The sequence below is a fragment of the Paramormyrops kingsleyae genome, chromosome 6 (genome assembly GCF_048594095.1).
Source record: "Paramormyrops kingsleyae isolate MSU_618 chromosome 6, PKINGS_0.4, whole genome shotgun sequence".
In the NCBI taxonomy this organism is placed as follows: Eukaryota; Metazoa; Chordata; class Actinopteri; order Osteoglossiformes; family Mormyridae; genus Paramormyrops; species Paramormyrops kingsleyae.
In genome coordinates this window covers 15,224,636-15,245,631 of record NC_132802.1, presented here as the reverse complement: position 1 = coordinate 15,245,631, position 20,996 = coordinate 15,224,636, and the positions used below count along the sequence as shown (strand labels likewise).

The 20,996-nt window shown below is 45.6% G+C and overlaps 3 protein-coding genes across 9 annotated transcripts in view; 2 read left to right on the top strand and 1 right to left on the bottom strand.

Annotated features, from left to right (window-relative positions):
- The window catches only part of cltca (clathrin, heavy chain a (Hc)), a 29,403-nt gene extending 15,112 nt beyond the window's left edge, over positions 1–14,291 (top strand). Inside the window, exons 8-33 of one of the 3 annotated variants that reach the window (XM_023833032.2) lie at positions 137–337; positions 673–825; positions 1,182–1,304; positions 1,427–1,564; positions 1,727–1,891; positions 1,980–2,160; positions 2,317–2,480; positions 4,296–4,421; positions 4,602–4,744; positions 5,002–5,236; positions 5,323–5,445; positions 5,561–5,706; positions 5,796–5,979; positions 6,063–6,255; positions 6,343–6,500; positions 6,621–6,785; positions 6,894–7,001; positions 7,107–7,274; positions 7,398–7,547; positions 7,703–7,834; positions 8,009–8,119; positions 8,251–8,421; positions 8,696–8,917; positions 9,958–9,978; positions 12,050–12,125; positions 12,556–14,291. In XM_023833032.2, coding sequence (XP_023688800.1) covers positions 137–337; positions 673–825; positions 1,182–1,304; positions 1,427–1,564; positions 1,727–1,891; positions 1,980–2,160; positions 2,317–2,480; positions 4,296–4,421; positions 4,602–4,744; positions 5,002–5,236; positions 5,323–5,445; positions 5,561–5,706; positions 5,796–5,979; positions 6,063–6,255; positions 6,343–6,500; positions 6,621–6,785; positions 6,894–7,001; positions 7,107–7,274; positions 7,398–7,547; positions 7,703–7,834; positions 8,009–8,119; positions 8,251–8,421; positions 8,696–8,917; positions 9,958–9,978; positions 12,050–12,125; positions 12,556–12,695 — 3,897 coding nt within the window. In that variant the 3' untranslated portion in view covers positions 12,696–14,291. The other 2 variants (XM_072713735.1, XM_023833035.2) reach the window with 2 other exon arrangements.
- A 291-nt stretch (positions 14,292–14,582) lies between these two features.
- On the bottom strand, positions 14,583–15,919 carry ptrh2 (peptidyl-tRNA hydrolase 2). 2 transcript variants are annotated; one of them, XM_023833041.2, is made up of 2 exons: positions 15,620–15,919; positions 14,583–15,212 (listed from the first exon to the last, which is right to left on the bottom strand). In XM_023833041.2, the coding sequence occupies exon 2, from the start codon at positions 15,187–15,189 to the stop codon at positions 14,680–14,682; it is 510 nt and encodes a 169-aa protein (XP_023688809.1). In that variant the 5' UTR covers positions 15,190–15,212; positions 15,620–15,919; the 3' UTR covers positions 14,583–14,679. The 2 variants fall into 2 exon arrangements, with proteins under 2 accessions (XP_023688809.1, XP_023688810.1); XM_023833042.2 differs by lacking the exon at positions 15,620–15,919 and adding an exon at positions 15,346–15,609.
- Positions 15,920–15,944: 25 nt separating this feature from the next.
- Positions 15,945–20,996, top strand: part of vmp1 (vacuole membrane protein 1) — a 46,639-nt gene continuing 41,587 nt past the window's right edge. The window contains exons 1-2 of one of the 4 annotated variants that reach the window (XM_023833038.2): positions 15,945–16,053; positions 20,859–20,966. In XM_023833038.2, coding sequence (XP_023688806.1) covers positions 20,888–20,966 — 79 coding nt within the window. In that variant the 5' untranslated portion in view covers positions 15,945–16,053; positions 20,859–20,887. Of the gene's footprint in view, positions 16,054–16,363; positions 16,487–17,122; positions 17,229–18,130; positions 18,284–20,858; positions 20,967–20,996 lie in introns of those variants that run through there. The other 3 variants (XM_023833040.2, XM_023833037.2, XM_023833039.2) reach the window with 3 other exon arrangements.

Here is a 20,996-nt window from a genome sequence, read left to right as displayed (position 1 = left end):
TTCTTGTGACTGGTTCTTGCGTCCTCAGACAGTTCGGTCAACTTCCTCTGGCGTTACTTCATCTCCCAGAGCTGCTTGCAGTAAATCTGGGCTTTCGTAACACAGAGGAAGAGTGACCCGCCCTTGTTTGTCTCAGGGAATCCTGCGCACACCAGACACCATCCGGCGATTCCAGAGTGTCCCCGCCCAGCCCGGCCAGACCTCCCCCCTGCTCCAGTACTTTGGCATCCTGCTGGATCAAGGCCAACTCAACAAATATGAATCCCTAGAGCTGTGCCGTCCCGTCCTACAGCAAGGCCGCAAGCAGCTGCTGGAGAAGTGGCTGAAGGAGGACAAGGTATGCCTCTCAACGGGGGTCAGCAACACTGCTTTCCTGGGTCTAAATTATATTGCTTGAGATGTTATTCAAAGGTTTTATGGGAACATTTTCTAGGAAAAGTCCTACTTGGCCCTCTGGCGCTTAATAAAAAATGAAGGAGAGAAGCAAAGACTGAATGGAAATCTCATCTCTTCCTGGGAGTTTCATAGATTTTTCCATCCTCAAACATTCTCCACATGCACATTGTTGGCTTGTAAAGAGTTTTCAAAGGCTACAACTGAGGGTAACTGTTAAATACCGCAGTGTAGATTATTGACTGTTTCTGAGGGTAACTGTTGAACGTATCCTTATAGCTTGAGTGCTCGGAGGAACTTGGAGATCTGGTGAAGTCTGTGGACCCCACTCTTGCCCTCAGCGTCTACCTGCGGGCAAACGTCCCCAACAAGGTCATCCAGTGCTTTGCAGAAACTGGGCAGTTCCCCAAAATCGTGCTCTATGCCAAGAAGGTACGCTTAAATTTTTAATGTGGCTCCTTGAAGATGTCCATGGCTCTCAGACTGGTTCCTGTTTGCATTTTATTTAGCAGATGCTTCAGTCAGGTGTGACTAAAATAACACGGGCGAACTGTGTCCTCGTCCTGACTTTGAGGATTGCATCTGCTCATAGCAATTACCGTTATTATGCAGAAATGGTCAAAGCTACATTAATCATTCATTCAAGCTTGGAGACCCCAGAGCTCAATGCCTCTGTCCATCATGTGCCCTGTAGGGCCTCTTTGGCCCTACAGGGCACATGATGGACAGCTTTCCAGAGATACCCTGGCACTTCAAGGGTGAATCATGCTCCCATATGTCTGCCGCAGGTGGGATACACTCCCGATTGGATCTTCCTGCTCCGCAATGTGATGCGCATCAGCCCTGAGCAGGGCCTTCAGTTCTCCCAGATGCTGGTGCAGGATGAGGAGCCGCTGGCTGACATCACGCAGGTCAGACTTTGCTCTCAGCGCCCCCTAGCTGCAGGGAGGCCTCTGGTTCCGCTTCGCATCCTCAGAGCTTTTGTTGGTGCAGCCTTTGAGTTCACGCAAGCCCCTTTTTCCACTGCGGCCAGATCGTGGACGTGTTCATGGAGTACAACCTGATCCAGCAGTGCACGTCCTTTTTGCTGGATGCACTGAAGAACAACCGTCCCTCAGAAGGTCCATTGCAGACCCGCCTGCTGGAGATGAACCTCATGCATGCCCCACAGGTGCCAGCAGATTCCTGTTTTGGTTGGTGTAGCAAAAGAGCTAGTACTTCATGTTCCTGTATCCCTTTATAAAACTATTTGTTCCTGGGCTGAAGTATTTGCATGTCCCTGTGGTTGACTTTTCTTTGGGTGGTCTAAAGTGTTTCCATTGGTTTTGCACAGGTTGCTGATGCCATTCTGGGCAACCAGATGTTCACCCACTACGACCGCGCTCACATTGCCCAGCTGTGTGAGAAGGCAGGCCTTCTGCAGAGGGCGCTGGAACACTATACTGACCTGTATGATATCAAACGTGCCGTGGTCCACACCCACCTGCTCAACCCTGAGGTAATGGCTCAAAATAACGAAAGGGGGTCCACTGTCAGAGGGCATCCCGAGTCTTTACTCTAACACCACATCTGACTTCTTCATGCAGTGGCTGGTAAACTACTTTGGCTCACTGTCTGTGGAGGACTCCATGGAGTGTCTGAGGGCCATGCTGTCAGCCAACATCCGTCAGAACCTGCAGATCTGTGTCCAGGTGGCATCCAAATACCACGAGCAGCTGGGCACACAGGCTCTCACCGAGCTCTTCGAGTCCTTCAAGAGCTTTGAGGGTATGCTGTTTCAGCATCGTGTCATCAGAGATTATTCTCGCAATTGTAACGTGGAAATTCCCTGGTTTTCATGGCTTGTGTGTTGCTTTTTTCCTCTGTTCATCTAAGAGATTAGGTTTTGTTGATCATTTTCGTTTAGTCGTACCTGTTTTGCAGGTTTGTTCTACTTCCTGGGCTCCATTGTGAACTTTAGCCAGGATCCAGAAGTTCATTTTAAGTACATCCAGGCGGCTTGCAAAACTGGCCAGATCAAGGAGGTGGAAAGGATCTGTCGGGAGAGCAACTGCTATGATCCGGAGCGTGTGAAGAATTTCCTGAAGGTACGGCACACCCAGAAGAGAGAATGATCTTCCTGTACAGTCATGCAGGACAAGATCTACAGCATACATAGATGCACATATTCTACTTCTTTTCAAAGCCTTAGTCTCCATACAAACTGTACTCTAAAAATGCACACCATTGTCCTGCCCCTGTGTTTTGCTATGTGATAGTCTTTGTTGCTGAATACCAGTCTTCTCTGTTCAGAATGTTTGTTAATAGCTGGAATTCCAATGGCCTGAGTGAATTGTTCTTTTGTGCCAGAGGACCTCATTTCATTCATACCCGTATGTCAAAATTCTGTCTAATGCTTTTGGTATATATAATCTCAAGGCTTTCTGTCAGTCCTAATCATTCAGTGATTCCCATTTGAGAAATTTAATTTTTTGAGCTAAGCTAATGCTAACCTAAAAGCATCCACAATGCCTCTTGGTAAGAAGTGTACAAAAACATTTCCTGATGGCAGTTGTTATCTTTTGTGCTTTTCCTTGTCTTTGGAATGGGCAGGACATGTACCAGGTAAATCTCCCAGTACAGGACCTCCTCCCTTTATTTTCACCCGTTCTCTGATACAGGATTAAACCTGGGATTTGTATGATGATTATATTAACAGTCTATCAGTAGCGCCTCACCCCAAAGCCCAGGTGTGATGGTTCCACATTGTGATTAGCGAGGCAGCTTTGTTGTGTATGTTGAGTTCAGAGAATCTCACATAGGCACCCTTTATATAGCTATCAGCAAGAGAATCTTTGAAACACGTTCTAGAGAAGGTTGTGGCTCTGTGACCATCAACAGTGTCCTATTTCCAGAAGGAATCCCCTCCACTTTTGTGTCTGGACAGCTTATTTGTACAGGTTGCACTGGTTTGGTTCCTTCTGTAGCTGTTGATCCAGTAGGGGGGTACTTCATTTTCACACAGCTACGCTGCAGTACAACTTGGTCACAAACTTAACCTTGTTTGATTTGGACTATCAGTCAATGTTGAATCTCAACTGACTTAAGAAAAGTAAAACACTACAGTGATTGCATGTTTTCTGTTAATGACCTTGTCCAGATTTCCAGTTCAGTCATTGGGGACCCAGCCCTAAGAGTTGCACAATCCCAGAGTATTAATCCTGTAGGAATATCAGTGGCAGTTTGATGGTGCTGGAAGTGTCAGTAGGGAATGTGAAGGCTGTTTGTGGTCCAGTGTTGGTGTTGAGTGTGTGGCAGTGAGGGCACGTCACAGCCCGCGTGTGTGCAAGTGTGTGTACAGGCCGCACTGCTAGCTAGACTCTTCTCGGTCTGGTTTTGTTACTCAGTTTGCATTATTTACTCGATTCTGCGGAAGACCGACCTCTGCCACCTTAGCCATCCTTTAACTTTGAAACGTAACACCTTCCATTCGTTGTATTCCCGACGTATTTTCATTTTGAATCTTTGCTTTCCCTTGATTTTTGCCACCTCTGATCACTCTGGCAGGATTGGTTCGATTACGAAACGGCACCTGGTTTTATTTTGTGTTCCCCCCCCCCCCCCAAACTCATTTTTCATCCAGACTTATAGCAACAGTTTGCAGTCAAATCTGTAGTGGACCGCAGTGTAGATTATTGACAGTATTTGGGGTCAAATTGAAACCCACAGCTTCATCTTGAATGACATTCCTTATAGTAGTTTTATTTCATTGTAGCGGGAGGATTAATGCTCATTTCCTCCTGACATGTATCTAGAAAAATGACTCAGTGCCAGGCAGGTTTGACTGTGATTTCAGTGGGCTGTGTTTGCCTATATGAATTAGGTTTTAATGTGTTCCCCTTCCTGTCCCCCCCCATGAACAGGAGGCTAAACTGACTGATCAGCTCCCCCTCATCATTGTGTGTGACCGCTTTGACTTTGTCCACGACCTGGTCCTGTACCTGTACCGCAACAACCTGCAGAAATACATTGAAATCTACGTTCAGAAGGTTTGTATATACTGCCAAAATGACAGCTCTTGTCCTAGTCTGTCTTCTCAATTTTTAATTGCTTTTCAAAACGATCGTTTGTGCTGGTTTTCATTTCATTTTCAAGCATAGTTGCCTTCAACCGGTACAGACCGGCGTTGTACAGTATGTGCCATATGTCAAAATGCCATCTTCATACAGGTGAACCCCAGCCGTTTGCCAGTGGTGATCGGTGGGCTCCTGGATGTGGACTCCTCTGAGGACGTCATCAAGAACCTCATCTTGGTGGTCCGGGGCCAGTTCTCCACCGACGAGCTGGTGGCCGAGGTCGAGAAGAGGAACAGGTCCTACCGCTCTGCATTTTATTGGATTTAATTAGATCCCATGTATATGATTGCATCTCCAAAACAAAAGTAAAAACCAAAATGCAAGGGTGTAAATTAATTGAACTGAACATACAACTTCAAATATTTATTTACAGCTGAATTCTAGTAGCAGCAGCATTTATACATGTCAGTATTTTGGAGCTGAATGTCTTCCCGATGCAGCCTTTGCTCCAGATGAGCCGTGCGCTCAAATGCTGACTGTCCATGTCGCGCAGGCTGAAGCTGCTGCTTCCCTGGCTGGAGTCGCGCATCCACGAGGGCTGTGAGGAGCCTGCTACCCACAACGCCCTGGCCAAGATCTACATCGACAGCAACAATAACCCTGAGCGCTTCCTGCGGGAGAACCCCTACTACGACAGCCGCGTGGTGGGCAAGTACTGCGAGAAGAGGGACCCCCACCTGGCCTGCGTGGCTTACGAGCGAGGGCAGTGTGACCAGGAGCTCATTAACGTGAGTGCCTCCAGCGGAGTGATGGTCTCCTTTAGGCAAGGTCAGAGAGCCTGGAAAGTAATGCGTGTTGCTTTATATGGATGCAGGTCTGCAATGAGAACTCCCTCTTCAAGAGTCTGTCCCGCTACCTGGTGCGCCGCAGGGACCCTGATCTCTGGGCTAGTGTGCTCCTGGAGACCAACCCATACAGAAGACCCCTTATCGACCAGGTATGTATTGTCCTTTCTGGGATGCTCTGAAGATGGGCTTTTCTGGATTCTGGTGTGTGGGCATAAACTTGCCTGGATGCAACTGCTGCATATACTTTTTCTTCTTTTACTCAAGGTTGTCCAGACTGCTCTGTCAGAAACACAGGATCCAGAGGAGGTGTCAGTCACAGTCAAGGCCTTCATGACAGCAGACCTTCCAAATGAACTGATTGAGCTTCTGGAGAAGATTGTGTTGGACAACTCAGTCTTCAGTGAACACAGGTAAATAGGTTCTCCCTGCTTTAGTGATTGTATTCTTCACCATGCATGTGTCGTGGTAGTAATTCCTTTCCATATGTCTCCCTTATTAGGAATCTGCAGAACCTCCTCATCCTCACAGCCATCAAAGCCGACCGAACCCGTGTGATGGAGTACATCAACCGCCTTGACAATTACGATGCTCCAGATATTGCTAATATTGCCATCAGCAATGAGCTCTTTGAAGAGGCCTTTGCCATTTTCAGGAAGTTTGATGTCAACACGTCTGCTGTGCAGGTATAAAAAAAGCCATTTGCGTTTCACCGCCGCCGTGATATTTAAAAAACGAAACAGGCTGCTGATTTCCTGTTGTGTTTCAGGTTCTGATTGAGCACATTGGAAACCTGGACCGGGCTTATGAGTTTGCGGAGCGCTGCAATGAGCCGGCTGTGTGGAGCCAGCTGGCTAAGGCCCAGCTGCAGAAGGGTTTGGTGAAGGAGGCCATCGACTCCTACATCAAAGCTGACGATCCATCAGCATACATGGAGGTGGTGCAGGCAGCCAACCAAAGTGGTAAGAGGCAAAGTCTGACTCTTGGCAGCCTTGCTAAACCACATCATGTTTAGAGCTACTCTAAGCATTTTTTAAAAAATTTTGTAGGCAACTGGGAGGATCTCGTGAAGTTCTTACAAATGGCCCGGAAGAAGGCGCGTGAATCTTACGTGGAGACGGAGCTGATTTTTGCTCTAGCTAAAACCAACCGCCTCGCCGAGCTTGAGGAGTTCATCAATGGACCCAACAATGCTCACATCCAGCAAGTATGTGTCGCATGTTTACAAAAACGCAACAAACATGATCAAGAAGCATGTTATATACACAAGGCAGTATTGTGGATGTTTGTGAGGTAAACCTCTTTTTCTTTTTTGCTTTCTGTAAAGGTTGGCGACCGATGCTACGATGAGAAGATGTACGATGCCGCTAAGTTGCTGTACAACAACGTCTCCAACTTTGGACGGCTGGCTTCCACCCTGGTCCACCTCGGGGAATACCAGGCTGCAGTGGATGGAGCTCGTAAGGCCAACAGCACTCGCACCTGGAAGGAGGTAAGAAGTTTTTTTCAAGTCAGAAAATATCTGTGTTGGAAATGAAGCTGTTGCTGAAGTAAGGCTTAGGGTGTTTTCTCCAGTTAACCCCTTTTTGCTACTGTTCAGGTCTGCTTCGCCTGTGTGGATGGGAAGGAGTTCCGCCTGGCCCAGATGTGTGGCCTTCACATTGTAGTTCATGCTGATGAGCTGGAGGAGCTGATTAACTACTACCAGGTAACATCTAAAACCACCTGAATAAGGCTAAAGAATTATTATTCTTTGTTATTCGGGGTGAGAAACATTGATGTCCACTAAAGAAAAGCCCCCCTTCCCCCACAGGACCGTGGCTACTTCGAGGAGCTGATCACCATGCTGGAGGCAGCCCTGGGACTGGAGAGGGCACACATGGGCATGTTCACAGAGCTGGCCATCCTCTACTCCAAGTTCAAACCACAGAAGATGAGGGAGCACCTGGAGCTCTTCTGGTCTCGTGTCAACATCCCGAAGGTGAGGTTAAGAGCCGTAGTGTCCACTAGTGATAGGCTGCCTCGTATGTCTTATGAATGAATGAAATCAGAAATGACTTTCTGATTGCTTGGACACTTGACTGATGGTCAATTTGCATGATAGGTTTTGAGGGCTGCAGAACAGGCCCACCTGTGGGCAGAGCTGGTCTTCCTGTACGACAAGTATGAGGAGTATGACAACGCCATCATCACCATGATGAACCACCCAACAGATGCTTGGAAAGAAGGGCAGTTCAAAGACATCATCACCAAGGTGCAAGATTGGGCAGTATGCTTGACTGCCACGTAATTAAATCTGAAATACTAGCTTTTCAGGACCTTACTGCTTTGAATATGTTACTGGTTTTTAAGATCAAACAAACCTTTTCTTGAGCTGCTTTGGAACACAGCTTTTGTTTTTATTTGAAGGTGGCCAATGTGGAGCTGTATTACAAAGCAATCCAGTTCTACTTGGAGTTCAAGCCGTTGTTGCTGAATGACCTGCTCATTGTGCTGTCCCCGCGTCTTGACCATTCCCGCGCAGTCAACTTCTTCTCCAAGGTAGCAGTCTGTCTTACATGTATCCTTCCTGCTCTGTTTTGTCCTCTTTATCATTGTAAATATTTTATTGGACTTCGTAAAACATTTGTAATCAACATTTAGGGTATTGAATGATAAGCCTTACTGAATTATCACATTATTCCTGTTCCTAACGGTAATTTTTTCCCCTTGCAGGTTAAACAGCTGCCACTGGTAAAACCATATCTGCGGTCTGTACAAAATCATAACAACAAGTCAGTCAATGAGGCACTTAACAATCTCTTCATCACAGAGGAAGATTATCAGGTCAGTGAAATACACAACTTGCTTTGACCCCTGTTAATGTTCTCTAATAGTCCAATGAACATTTGGACCAACCACCTAATGCAGCTCAGCACCAAGACCACTGGCTTGACTCTCGCTCTTCGTATCCCCAGGCCCTGCGGACGTCCATAGACGCCTATGATAACTTCGATAACATCTCACTGGCCCAGCGTCTTGAGAGACACGAGCTCATTGAATTCAGAAGAATTGCTGCATACCTTTTTAAGGGCAACAACCGTTGGAAACAAAGCGTGGAGCTCTGCAAGAAGGACAAACTCTACAAGGTGTGTTGAGGTTCTGTGCTTGTAAGGAGAACTTGTTACCTCTGTTGATCTGTAAAATCATAGCGTCTTCATGTGCTTTTGCAGTCCTACATTGCTTCTATTGTAGTCCATCTTTAGTACTTCCATCACAAGGCGGGAGTGCACCATTTGTACAAGAGGGGTGGTCTTCATTAAGAATGGAGCTCCTATTGATTGTAGAGAATCTGTGATGTGTGTAAGATGTTTAGCACTGTACTGAAAGCTGCTATGAATGTCCCCTGTACTGGCAAACCAGGATGCCATGCAGTACGCCTCCGAGTCCAAGGACATTGAGCTGGCGGAGGAGCTCCTCCAGTGGTTCCTTCAGGAGGATAAGAAGGAGTGCTTCGCCGCCTGCCTCTTCACCTGCTATGACCTGCTGCGGCCCGACGTGGTCCTGGAGACTGCTTGGAGGCACAACATCATGGAGTTCTCCATGCCGTACTTCATCCAGGTCATGAGGGAGTACTTGAGTAAGGTGAGTCGGGGAGTTTCCGGCGTGACTTCTCGCGCAAACATGCGTTGGCATCTCTGACCAAATTGTAACGCTAGTTCCCTTCTGTTTTGTCCAGTAGCACCTTAGATCCAAAAGCTGTTACTCCCAGCAGTGCAGACCAATGTGTGGAAACCTCTTAATCTGCTAGTTCACGTGATCCTCAGTCATGCACCTGCACTTCCTTTAATGACTCCCCAACACTAACCAATGCCTAACGCCGCCGCCCCCCCCCCCCCACCCCCCCAGGCGTCCTTTTTTTCCCCAGTCATTAATTATCGCCGCTATACGGACGTAGCCGCAGGTATGTCTTGCAGGGATGCTCTTGAGACTTGGCGTGATACATCAGTAGATCTGTCTTTCTCCACCTTACATACTGAACACTCAGGGTCGGTGTCTTTAAGCTTCACTTGTCTATGATCACTCCCATACCAGTACAAATGGCCCGCTTCTCCTGCCTGTAGCTCTTCTAGGCATCTCACCAACTCCAGGGTGAATATGCGTAGTTACACCCTAACTATCAGCCTGGAGAAAGGGCAGTAACCCTGGTTGCAGCTGATTAACTGATTTCATTTGTAGCCATCAATATAATCAGGCAGGTTGCATTTTATCAAGCTTCTCTGATTTATGATTTATGAATGCTACACATCATCCTTTTCAATGGCACCATTTAAGTGGTACACAAGTTGTGCCTGATAGATGCTTATGAGTTATGTGCAAGAAGGAAACAATTTTCCTGGGAATGTGTTAGAATATAAAATAAACAATACGGCGTGGCAGGATTATCACCCAGGTTTTTAAATGTTATACTCACTTTGCACGTAACAGCCGCCAGACAAAACCATCTGCATTTATATGAGGGTGGATGTGTTGACTTATCCTTACCTCTGACCTAGAAATTGCTCTCTTGCTTGTTTTCTCCCCTCTCCTTGGCGGTGGTTTCGCCCTATCTCAACTTGTTTATCTTAATTATGTAAAGTTAAGTTTGTTGTTTTTCTAAGCTGCGCCTCTGAATTCCTTTTCAGGTTGATGCAATTAAGGAAAAGGTGAAAGTAGATTCTTCCATTTTTTACTGTCTGGAGGACTGGTACCCCAGGAATCTGCATGAGTTGTTTTCTTTCCATAATACACTGCTGCTTTTGAAACAACACATTCACTAGTGTCTTACCTAAACCCGACTAGTGTAGGCAGACTTCTAGAACCTTCAACCTGTAGACTCGTAGATACTAATTAACTAGTCATGTGATGTGAATTAATCCACTAAACAGCAATCTGCCATTGGTTGCCAGTCCCGTGTCACCCCACCAACACCGTTGAGCTAGATGTTTGAGTGTGAGGTTACATATATAGAGTTTTTAAACCTGAAGTCACCCATTGTACTCAAGTGGAGGGAAGGTCTTGGCACTTATTGGACAAAAGTGGTCTTCAGTGGACTGTAAACCAGTTGTAGAATGCCTTAAAAATTAATTATTAGCCGAACAATGTACTTTGTTTATGTGGTTTATGAAGTGACCGTTCTCTTCTGAAGCGTGAGGTTCTTAAATTGATCATTTAAAGATTCTGACATTTTAATTGTTACCAAAAGAGTGCAGGATGATATGACCTTCATGGTCATAATCCAGCTTTTGAAATGCGTGATATAGGGAGGTTATATTTTGTTACTTACCCTTTATTTCATGTATTGTTAAATTTTTGTCAAACCGCGTTGAAACAAATGAGTCCCAGTCTTGGTTATAACAGTGCTAAGACCCACACATCTGTGTGATTTTAGTGTTGTGTCAGAAATTAATTTAAGACTCTAAGACTCATCCATGAGTTTTTCAGTGCAGCAGAAATACTGCATGGGAACTTTTAATCCAGGTTGTTGATTTTCAGGCCCAGTATAAACCTGTAGCCCAGAGGCAAAGCTGAGGTCGTTCACTGAGCTTCAGGCCGAGAATGAGCACGTGGGTGTGTGTGCGCGCCTGTGTGTACGTATGTGCGTGCGATATGTGACACGCCTCTTTTGGAGCGAGCATGCGTGCCCTCTGTTGGCTAGAGCGTTACTGCTTAAGGGGCAGGAGACGTTGCTTCTGGCTGCGCGTACTTCTTGGAAAGCCCTGAATGGCTTTACAAATCATCTGCTCTCACTTGGCTTCGGTGCTTTTTTTTTTTTTCCCCATGCACACATTTAACCTCAGATGTCACATAACTAGCATGTGTTTTCCTCCTTTGTGATGGTCCTGCAGCTTGTTGAAATACCTGGAAAGAGCCTTTTTAACAACACTTACTGAATTCCCTAACAAAGTATGTATGGAACTGAACCCAATTTTCAGGATTGGTGTAGGGTATGTTACCAAAGTAGGCGAGGCTGTACCTCCCTACCGTAAGATACCAGTGTCCCCATGAAGGAAGTGTCCTGTTCCTCTGCCTGCTTCTCTTCTCTTCCTAGTACTTTTTGCCACCTTTTTGCTGCACCTGATAGTCTCAAAGCAAATCATATTTCTAACATCTTTGGCAAACCTGCTAGTTTGTGCTGCGCTTCTAAAATTTCTGTTCTGATGGGAATTTTAGATTAACCCAGCAGGAGATCATCAAGGCAGCTATTTGGCCCTTGGCTGAATGGTGTTAAACGTGATTTATGGAGATGCTTATTATGTAATAACTGCCTCTAGTGGTGAAGGATATGTACTACATACACACTCCCAACACTGAGAATGACCAGTTATGGTAATCACACACAGTAAATGGGTTTGGTTCTCTGCATACGGTTCCTATTAATTAAAACATAAAATGAAGGATTTTAAATGAGATGATGACAGACTGGTGGGCCCATTCGTTGCAGGTACCAGTTTATGGATTAAATATTTTGACTTTAAATTGGCCTTCAGCTCACCATGTGAGTGTGTTTGGCCTCCTGTACCCTGTGACACACCGTGCCTTGAGTTTGACCAGATCTTCTCCCCCCTGCTTAGAATGGTCCCATTTCTCTGTCGTCCGTAGGTTAGTATTGATACACTAAACAAATGTCAAAGGCTTTTCCACCGTTTTCGCCGGAGGTGCCGTGCTGGCGGGCGTGGCTCTGTTCACCTTTACGGGTTTCCCCCTCGGCTCATTTCCCTGCCATGCCTCTTTCAGGTGGACAAGCTGGACGCATCAGAGTCACTGAGGAAGGAGGAAGAGCAGGCCACTGAGACACAGCCCATTGTTTACGGTAGGGCCTCGCACCACTACCATGTGCCTCCAGGTCACATGATCGCAGGCCGTTCACTCTGTATGGGCCTCGCACCACTACCATGTGCCTCCAGGTCACATGATCGCAGGCCGTTCACTCTGTGTGGGCCTCGCACCACTACCATGTGCCTCCAGGTCACATGATCGCAGGCCGTTCACTCTGTGTGGGATTCGCTGTGAATCGCAGACGCCCAACAGACGCATCTGCATATAGGTAGAAGTGTCTGTACAGAAAAATGTTTTATGGGATCTATTCAGAGGGCCGTAGTTGCACTGTCCAGATGGAGCATCGATTCAGAGCAGGTAGCATTTCCTAAGCTGGTGTCCGTGTGTGTCGTCTCCTCATATCAGCTACTCGTAATGCTTTTTCCCGCTTCGGTGATGTAAAATGGTGTCCATCTTTCCTGCAGGCACACCTCAGCTGATGCTCACCGCCGGCCCCAGCGTCGCCGTGCCCCCCCAACAGGCTTACGGCTACGGCTACACGGCGCCGGCCGGCTATGCTGCCACCCCCCCCCAACCCCAGCCAGGTTTTGGCTACGGCATGTGAGGCCCCCACCTTGCTATGCCTGGGGCCTGTCCATCCCATCTGTCAAGCAGTTCTCCACCAGCTTGTAATGATTATCTACTCACTGCAGGAGATTCGAATAAGCAGTTATTTTTTTTTATTATTACTATTTTCTTTTTAATTTTTCATGAAGGACATTTTACTTCTGTTGCTTAAATTTTGGATCATAATGTTTGTTGACTCCACATTCCATTTTCAGTAGAATGATTGTTCCCCCCCATGTTTTATTTCTAGGGTAATTGTTAATGTATGTTTAGATTTGGAAGAGAACGTCCACAATTAAAAAGGTCTCTTTTGAAGCATCTTATTTGCACTCTGTAGTGAGAGGAAACTAATGTAGAATTTCCATGTTGATGTAAGCAGCTTGTTCTAAGATGCATTTAATTATTGTATATTAAAAAAGCTCAATATTCATATTTGAACATTGATCTGCCGCTTACACAACTACAACAGCTAGAAACACTAAAAAAAAGTCTCTACTACACAAAAGTGTAGTTGTGTAAAAAATTAAAAATGCATACAGACGTGGTTTAAAAAGTAAATTCTAATCTTTCCCCAGCCTATGCAGGTTACCCAGTTTAACTGTGTAGAAGTTTTTTTTTTTTTTTTTCCCCGTTCACTCCATGTATACCAGGTGACCTTCTGTTGTGCTATCGACAGTGTTGTGTGGGACCATTCCATTTGAAGGGGGGGGGTGACCCCAGCCCTTCTGACCTGTGTGTATTAATTAACTCGTCCCTTGTGCTGAGGTTTGTGTATGCTGGATATTGTGGTGTACTAGGTCACTGTTCCAAGTGTACAGAAGAGAGGATTTAAAACCTAATGCCGTGCTGTCCTGAGGTTTTTTTTGCAATTTGCCCACTGATGAACGTGACAATAAAATTACAGGACTGTTTTGGTGTCTAAATCTGTGTTAAAATCATAAATCATCCTCCCTCAAAATTACCTTAATATTTCATCTTCACTTAATTTATACATATATATTGGATCATCATAAATGATTTCCCTCAAAATAAAGGCTTCTTGTTTGTCAAGAACAATTCTGTGTAATGCCTGTTTATGTGCCATGTATTTTGTTAATTCAGAGTATGGCTCATAATTATACATAATTTGTATTAAAGGTTTTAACGTGCATTTCAAATGTGGAAATGCTTTAGTGTAACTGTAAATGTTAACAAATGCAATAACCAGCTCAATGAGTGGCTGTATATGGTGAAACGAATATACTCAACTATGTACGTGTACAATTGTCTGAATTACGGAACTGTCTCGTTACCTATTGCAGAATGTCACACAACGGCCAGTTGTAACATTGGTTTGAGTATAAGGTAGGTCACTAGATGGCACTGTAAACAACTCACTTCCACTGAGAGCATATTGAAATTGTTATAACTGGGAAAATCAGTGCTAAGATTGCTGGGGGGAGGGATTTTACCACTAGTGACTGTCCAGTTGTGTCTCAGATGTGTGGTTCGTGAATAACAACTGAAGAGAGATCTTTACAAAAATTTCATGAAAAAATATTTCGGGTTAAACTTGTGTTTAGAGTTGTGATTAAAAGTTACCTGAAAACCTTAATTGTTGTCCATTTCTTTGGTTAATTTTGTCTAAATGCAGACAAAATGTTTCATGAAGTTTATGCTCGTAAGTGGAAAGGGTCCAGTCCATACAAAAACAAATTTACAGCATTTAGGTTTTAAAAAAGTTCATCACATAAGACTGATATTTTTCTATAAATCAAAAGATTGTGACAATTCTTGGGACTTTGGACAAATGAAGCTTAATGATTTTGCTTCATTGAGTCCAGCGTTTAATCTTGCACAGAGCTTTGTAAAATCAATATTTCACGGCACTTTTTAAACAGACAACTGTAGTCCAACCAATACTTTAATAGACAGTTCACAAAGGACCTAAATTATGTTTTATAGCTCTAGTAAAGAGTACGAGCGTTTCTAACCATTCAACATCAATAAAGTTTTAAGTGTCCGGTGACCATGTCAACTAGATCAGCAGGTCCTGGACCTACACCTAAAACAGTACGTGAGCCAGGAGCAATCTGAGTTCTCCCAGCATCCTGAATTAAGCTCACTGGCAGTCCAAATTCTTTAGCCCGAATTAAGAGTTCATGTAAGGTGTCTTCATCTGGGGCCTTGACCACCACCTTAGGCTGGCCAGAGTACTCCCACTGTTTCAGGAGGTCAGGATTTCTCCGTTGGACTTGTTTGTAGGCAGACACTGCGGCGTGGGAGCACTGGGCTGCAACCTTCCCTTTTCCCATCTTCAAGTCGCTCCGTACCACTAGGATCATCTTGAATTCTCCGCTCTCCCCCATCACACTCGCCTCGTCTTCACTTCCATAGGGAGCAGGGCCTTTTAACGATCTGACAAAGCGGCCTCGAAGGAGCCATCCGATGCAGAGACCACAACCCAACCCCGCTACAACGCCTAAAGCAATCTGAGTGGATAACGAATCCATTTAGAAACCGCAACTGTAGATTTCTGCAAAAATTGTAAAAAATAAAGTTGTTAGCCAAGCGGCCCCATTATATACACATCATGCGACATCATAGGATTTAAAGTTAATTGCATCTTTATGGTTAACAAAATTGCATTTGTGAAAAATGGGGTCTACCGTAGGAGTAAAGATTTCATAGATGCTGTCAAACACCTGTTTAAATGAAAAGTGATTTCCAAAAATTAAATACTTCCTGCTTTAATATATATTGTCCTGTGATAACCGCGGTCAAACGATTAGATAGGTCACTAAACACTATTATTGATTTCTGCATGCGTGCCCTTCCATATTCAGTTAGCAGATTAGCTTAGAAATCTACTCGTATATTTGGTTAACTGGCTCGAAAAAAATGTACGCTAGAAAATGTGAAACAACGTTTAACGTGGCTTACTTTGTTCAAAAACACTTCAGACAGTCTGATGCAATCAAGTTGACGTATCCAGCAACTTTTTACACCTTATAACCCCTAAAAAGCGGCCAGCCCCCAGCCACCTACACTTCTTTCGTTTATGCCTACAGTCATGCGGTCGTCGCACACTGATGATGTCAGCCCGGGGTACATGCTTAATCTAATAAAAATTGCAATTTGACGAACCCCGCTAGTGGTTAAAAACCCAAAGTGAATACGCCATTTGGGTAAATTAAGTTTTTAAATGTGCTGCACACGAGATTAATTTCGCGTCGCGGATTTTGCGTAGGGCCAGCGTTAGTATAGACCAATCAGAAGCCGCAACGTTTGAGAAAGCGCGTGACGTATCGCGGTTGACCGCGCGACGGCTTCCTGCGCTTCTGACTGCGGCGGCAGTGTGACAGTGGAAAGAGAAGGTAAGGCAGTGTTCATATCACCAGGTTCTTCGTAATGCTGGGGATATACGTGTGTAACTATTGTCAGTCAATACAAGGCGATGGTCTGCAGTAGTGTCTTAATCCGATAGTGCGCGTTTCTTTAAAATTCTGTGTTCTTACGCCCTGATAGCTAGCTGTCTGCGTGCATCAGTAGGGGTATTCCCCGGATTGTGAATCGGGTGACTGATCAGGCGAAGTGTCTAACAAACAGAAATAACCGGTTCGGGCTTCGTCCGGCCGGCTGACGTTCTGCCCCGGAGCGCCCTGCACCGCCTCCACCTCGCGCTATGCTCGTGGCACGGTGTCATTTACCGGCGTTTGGAAAGAGTGCTTCGCCCGGCTCCAGCCCGACTGGTGCGCCTGTCTGACCTTCCGGAAAAACCGCTAAACGTCGACTTGAATCGGCTGTCCGGTACCAGCGTCCGCCTTTTGTTTGTTGCTATAACGTGAAATAGTCCTTGATACTAACCCCCATAGCAGTGTTTTCAGAGGCGTGACACTTTCAGGGTACTGCTGCTGAATAGAGTTCCAGGCTAAATTGAATGGTATTATTTAGTCGGGTATGCTGTTTTGGGGAGAAAATTATCATTTTTGATACAATTAATTTTAACGTGTAATGCCATTTTACCTGAATAGGTTAAACTAATCTGTTCATTATATAAACGCTGCCTGTTTCTCTCAGTACTTCATTTTGAATAGTCAGTGAGTGGACTATCAATATTTAGGTCATTCTTATACATAAAACCAGTCTAAATATAATGTCACTTAAGGCCTGTGTCATCAATGGATGAGTGAATCATTTACAGAGGGGGTGTAGCTTCAGCAATAAGAAATACCTATGTCTATTATGAATAATCCATCAGTTTTATATACATTTAGACCGACGTTAAGGTACTTTGATGGGTAATGGGATTCTTTAGTAATGCTTTTGCAAACTTTTTCTTGGCTAAAGTAATACGGCACCTGGGTTTGCTGGGTTTATCCTTTGCCTAGTCATATAATCCCTGTAGCCGGTTTCTGTTGCTCAACGGGACACATCATAGGTCAATGTGCAAACCTGACTGTCTCCGGGGTTTATCGCTGCGTATGCTGGCACTGACAGCCCAAAGCCGGTGCTATGGAGCCGAGCTCGGAAAATGCGGAGGATTCGCAAAGTAAGTTTGAGGCTGCTTTCATTAAGAGGGCCGAGGAACGTTCTGGAATGTGGGTTTGGAGCACAGGGGCATAACCTTTCTATCAAATAGTTTATTGCCCCAGCGACCGTGTTTCCTAACTTTAAATTGGATGGCTGCTCGTACATAGTGTATTGCTATAAACAGCTCCCTAGTCTGACTCCATCCAGTTTTGTGTAAGAAATCCTGTGAGATTTATTTAACAAGTTTTATTTTTGGGAGCGACCTGAATGGTTTTATTTTTACGTTTTTTAATTAGGCATGGTTTCCTCCTGTGGTTGAGCAATTATTATGAGAGGCATGTCAGCCATTTCCAGGTAGAGTCAAACTGTACCCTGGTCTTCTCAGGATGTGCGCACAAACCATAATGGCATCGTCCTACATAGGAGATTTCACTGGAATGACAGCAGAAGTTCCTGCCGTCGTGTCTAGCATTCTGCTGGTCTTCTGGTCTCCGCGTAGCACTGAGGTCAAAGCCTCTCACTAATTGGGATCTAGCCCTGATCCTCGGTGCCAGAGGTGAGGAGTATGTCTGTCGGTTTTTATTACTGCCTGATGGATTTCAGAGTTAGTTTTAGAGTCTAGTTTTCTAATTCGCCTCATGGTGACAGTTCTCCATGTTGACAGTAAGGGTTCTCTTCCTTCACTGTAGTGTTTGTGCCATAAAATTCTAGTGCTGTCTAGTAGTCTCTGTTTGTGTCATCAGTGTGTGCAGAAATCTCACGTTTGAGAGGTCCACCTCCAGCTGGTGAGGTTAAGTCCCTTTTTTGAGCAGAGAGATCCTCTCATGTCTGCACACTGTGTGCCTGGATGTTTTGCCATTCCGGAGAGTGCTCCCAGCATGCTTTGCGAATGAGGTATTGCGCAATGTCCCTCTGGCAGGAGCTGCGCATTCTGCTGGACTGCCCAGTGTTGTGCAACTTGTTCTCAGGGAGGGGGGAAAGGAGTGTTTTCGGAAAGTCAGGCTCCTCTTTCAAAGCACTGCGTCTTTCTGTGGAGTGTGAACAAGAACGATGCTGAGACCCTCGTGCCTTCAGGTAAAAGGCCTGTTCTTCATGCCCGTTTTGTTTCATCGATTACTGTAATGGGTCTGTTGCTGGGCTGATTTTATCAGTCTCGCTCTTTCCTCTGGAAAATAAGGGCAGTTGAAGAGTGTAAGGTAAACAGTCGTCAGAACTTCTGCTGTGGCTGAATACCGACCTTGTGCTGGCCGCCTGTCTGGTGATTATTCTTCACATGCTCTCTGGCTGCGTTGTCATTTTTCCTGTCTGTGATTTTGGGGTCTAGTTGTTGTTTAAATCTGTCATACTTAACATGTCAGGGGGATTTTAATTTAAAATTGTACCTAGTGATTGAGATGCATGCCCAATGTGTCATTTTCATGAAATTAAAAAATGATGTGCAATATTTCTGCTTACGGGGCTGAAATTCATCAGCCTGGGCCATGCAGGGAAGGGGTTTGAAATGCTGAAATGTCTCCTTTTGTCCTCCACACTAGCCCCAAGCTGCCATGCTGTGGTTTTTGTATGATATCATTTGTCAGTAGCTGTAGTGTTTCCCTACCTGCCGGCTGCACTGTTGTATCCCCCCCGTTACAGGTGGATACTCTGTGCTCCTCTGTTTTGGATCGCCCTGTTGTTTGCTATTCCTTGCTATTCTTTGACTAGCCACACTGGTTCTGAAAAACAGATTTCCGGGTAAACGAGCATGTGTTTGGGCTAAACACACTGAAGATTGACAGCCAGTTCTGTAAAGCGGAGCTCTGTGGGCTTTGATTGACCCCTTGTGACCTGCCTTTAGACACATTTAATGATTCATTCCAACCAAAGGCTTTCGGTTCATTCTCTTATCCTCCTGAGATGAAGCCTGTGAGTGGTACTACAGTCAGACCCGGACATCTCTTTGCCGGCTGCTGAGTTTAAATTCCTTATTTAGTACTCGGTCTCTTAATGTTGTTTTTTTTTTACTCCGTATTCAAACAATAGTTGTATGATCTTCATCCTGTGGTGGTGACCTCGCTCTCAGTGGGTTTATTTTTGTTCTCCTTTTGCATTTTGATTGCATCTCCATTTCCTCTGCATTGCAGGGGGACCTGCAAGTGTCCTGGAATAGTAACACTTACGCTACGACTCTTGTGTGCCCTTTAGTGGTATTTGCATTATTAGCATTAGGGGAATTCAGTGTTTTGAAAGGGGCTCTAATGGCTGCCATTATCTGTGAGGGCCTTGTTGTCAGAGGGTGTCTGTGCCAGAGTTGCTCCTGGTGGAGTCTCCCCAGAAGGCCTAGTCAGAGAAGACTCCCCCCCCACCCCCACAGGAGTTTGTACAGATCTGGTTGTAAATCGAACGAAGGGCTGTGGCTTGGGTCCTTGTGTAGGTCTGACCATTGATATGTGCTCCCACCCCCCGCCTAGCCACGAAATGCCCAGCTTTGGCAACGGACCAAGTTCCTGTTCACAGACTGTTTCCTACTCTGGCGTTAACAGTGTGCAAATGTAATGGGGTTGGGGGGTGGGAATGGTGGCTAATTAGATAGGGGGCTGCCACCACGACTGATATCTGCAAGAAAAACTGTTCAAACCAGTGCTTCCTTTCTACCGTGACTCGGGCTGTCAGCTGAAGTGCTGCCCATGCAGGGCCCCAAAAGCTGGTGCCCCGGGGGCATCCCTTCCCCCCCCCGCTAAAGGAAGTGGTACCATCACCCCTTTACGTTTTGTTTTTTTTTCCTGTGTCATAATTCTGATGATGGTGTGCAGTGCTGGTCATTTGCACCTTCAGAAGCTTCAGTCATTGCCGTGGTGACTTTTCCATCACACACGTACACAAACACACACACCTGCAGCTCTTGACCTCTTGCATAGACTAGGACAGGTTTGCAAATCTGTGCTTTTAAACCTATGCCCGTGTGTATGGGCACCACCTGCCACACAATCAGACATTTTTTCTGCCAGAATGTTTCGCCGCCTATTAAATATTGTCTCTTATGAATGCATCTAGACCAGGGGTGTCAAACTCCAGTCCTGGGGGGCCGGAGCCCTGTGTAGCTTAGTTCTTTCCCTGTTCCACCACAAATGATTCAGCTCAAGAGCTGTGTGGTAATTAGCACAAGTAGTTGAATCAGGTGTGTTAAATGAGAGGAAACCCATAAATGTGCAGGGCCCCGGCCCCGCAGGACTGGAGTTTGACACCCGTGATATAGACCCATCCCAAGCGGTTTGTCAGTTAACTTCACACACATTTAAAGCTGTTTTCCTCTTTGTCTGCCCTGGCTTTTCCTCGACCTGCAAAGTGTACACAAACAGGTCTGAGCTGTGTGGAATTACGGCTTGGACCGGCTCACCATAGCTGGGTCCATCTCCTGCTTGTGTTTAACTCCTGGTCTGTTTGAAAACTCTGCCTTTTGTGATCGTGTCGCTTTAATGACTGCATTTAAATGATCCTCTCGGGTGTATTTTTGGTTTTCAGGCATTTATGGCGTACGTTTAAAGTGGCCAGAGGAGCATGGTGTTAAGACGTGCTGCGGTTACCCCATTCTTGTGGTCCTGGTGTGAAAGCCGATTTGGGTCAGGCTGGAGCATGTCTATGATTGCCCCCCCTGCCCCTCTGTCTTCAGATCCGCTGGTCCAGGAAGAAATCGGTGCGATGGCCGAACATGGGACTGACTGTGAGCTGCCACAGAGACGGACTGGATCCAAGGAGCAGCAAAATGGGAAGTTTGCAGGTGGGTCTGTGGGTGACGGGTTATTTATGA

What these genes read in the sequence shown, in the direction of transcription:
- ptrh2 (XM_023833041.2), bottom strand. Translation starts at nt 15,189, where the DNA reads ATGGATTCGTTATCCACTCAGATTGCTTTAGGCGTTGTAGCGGGGTTG.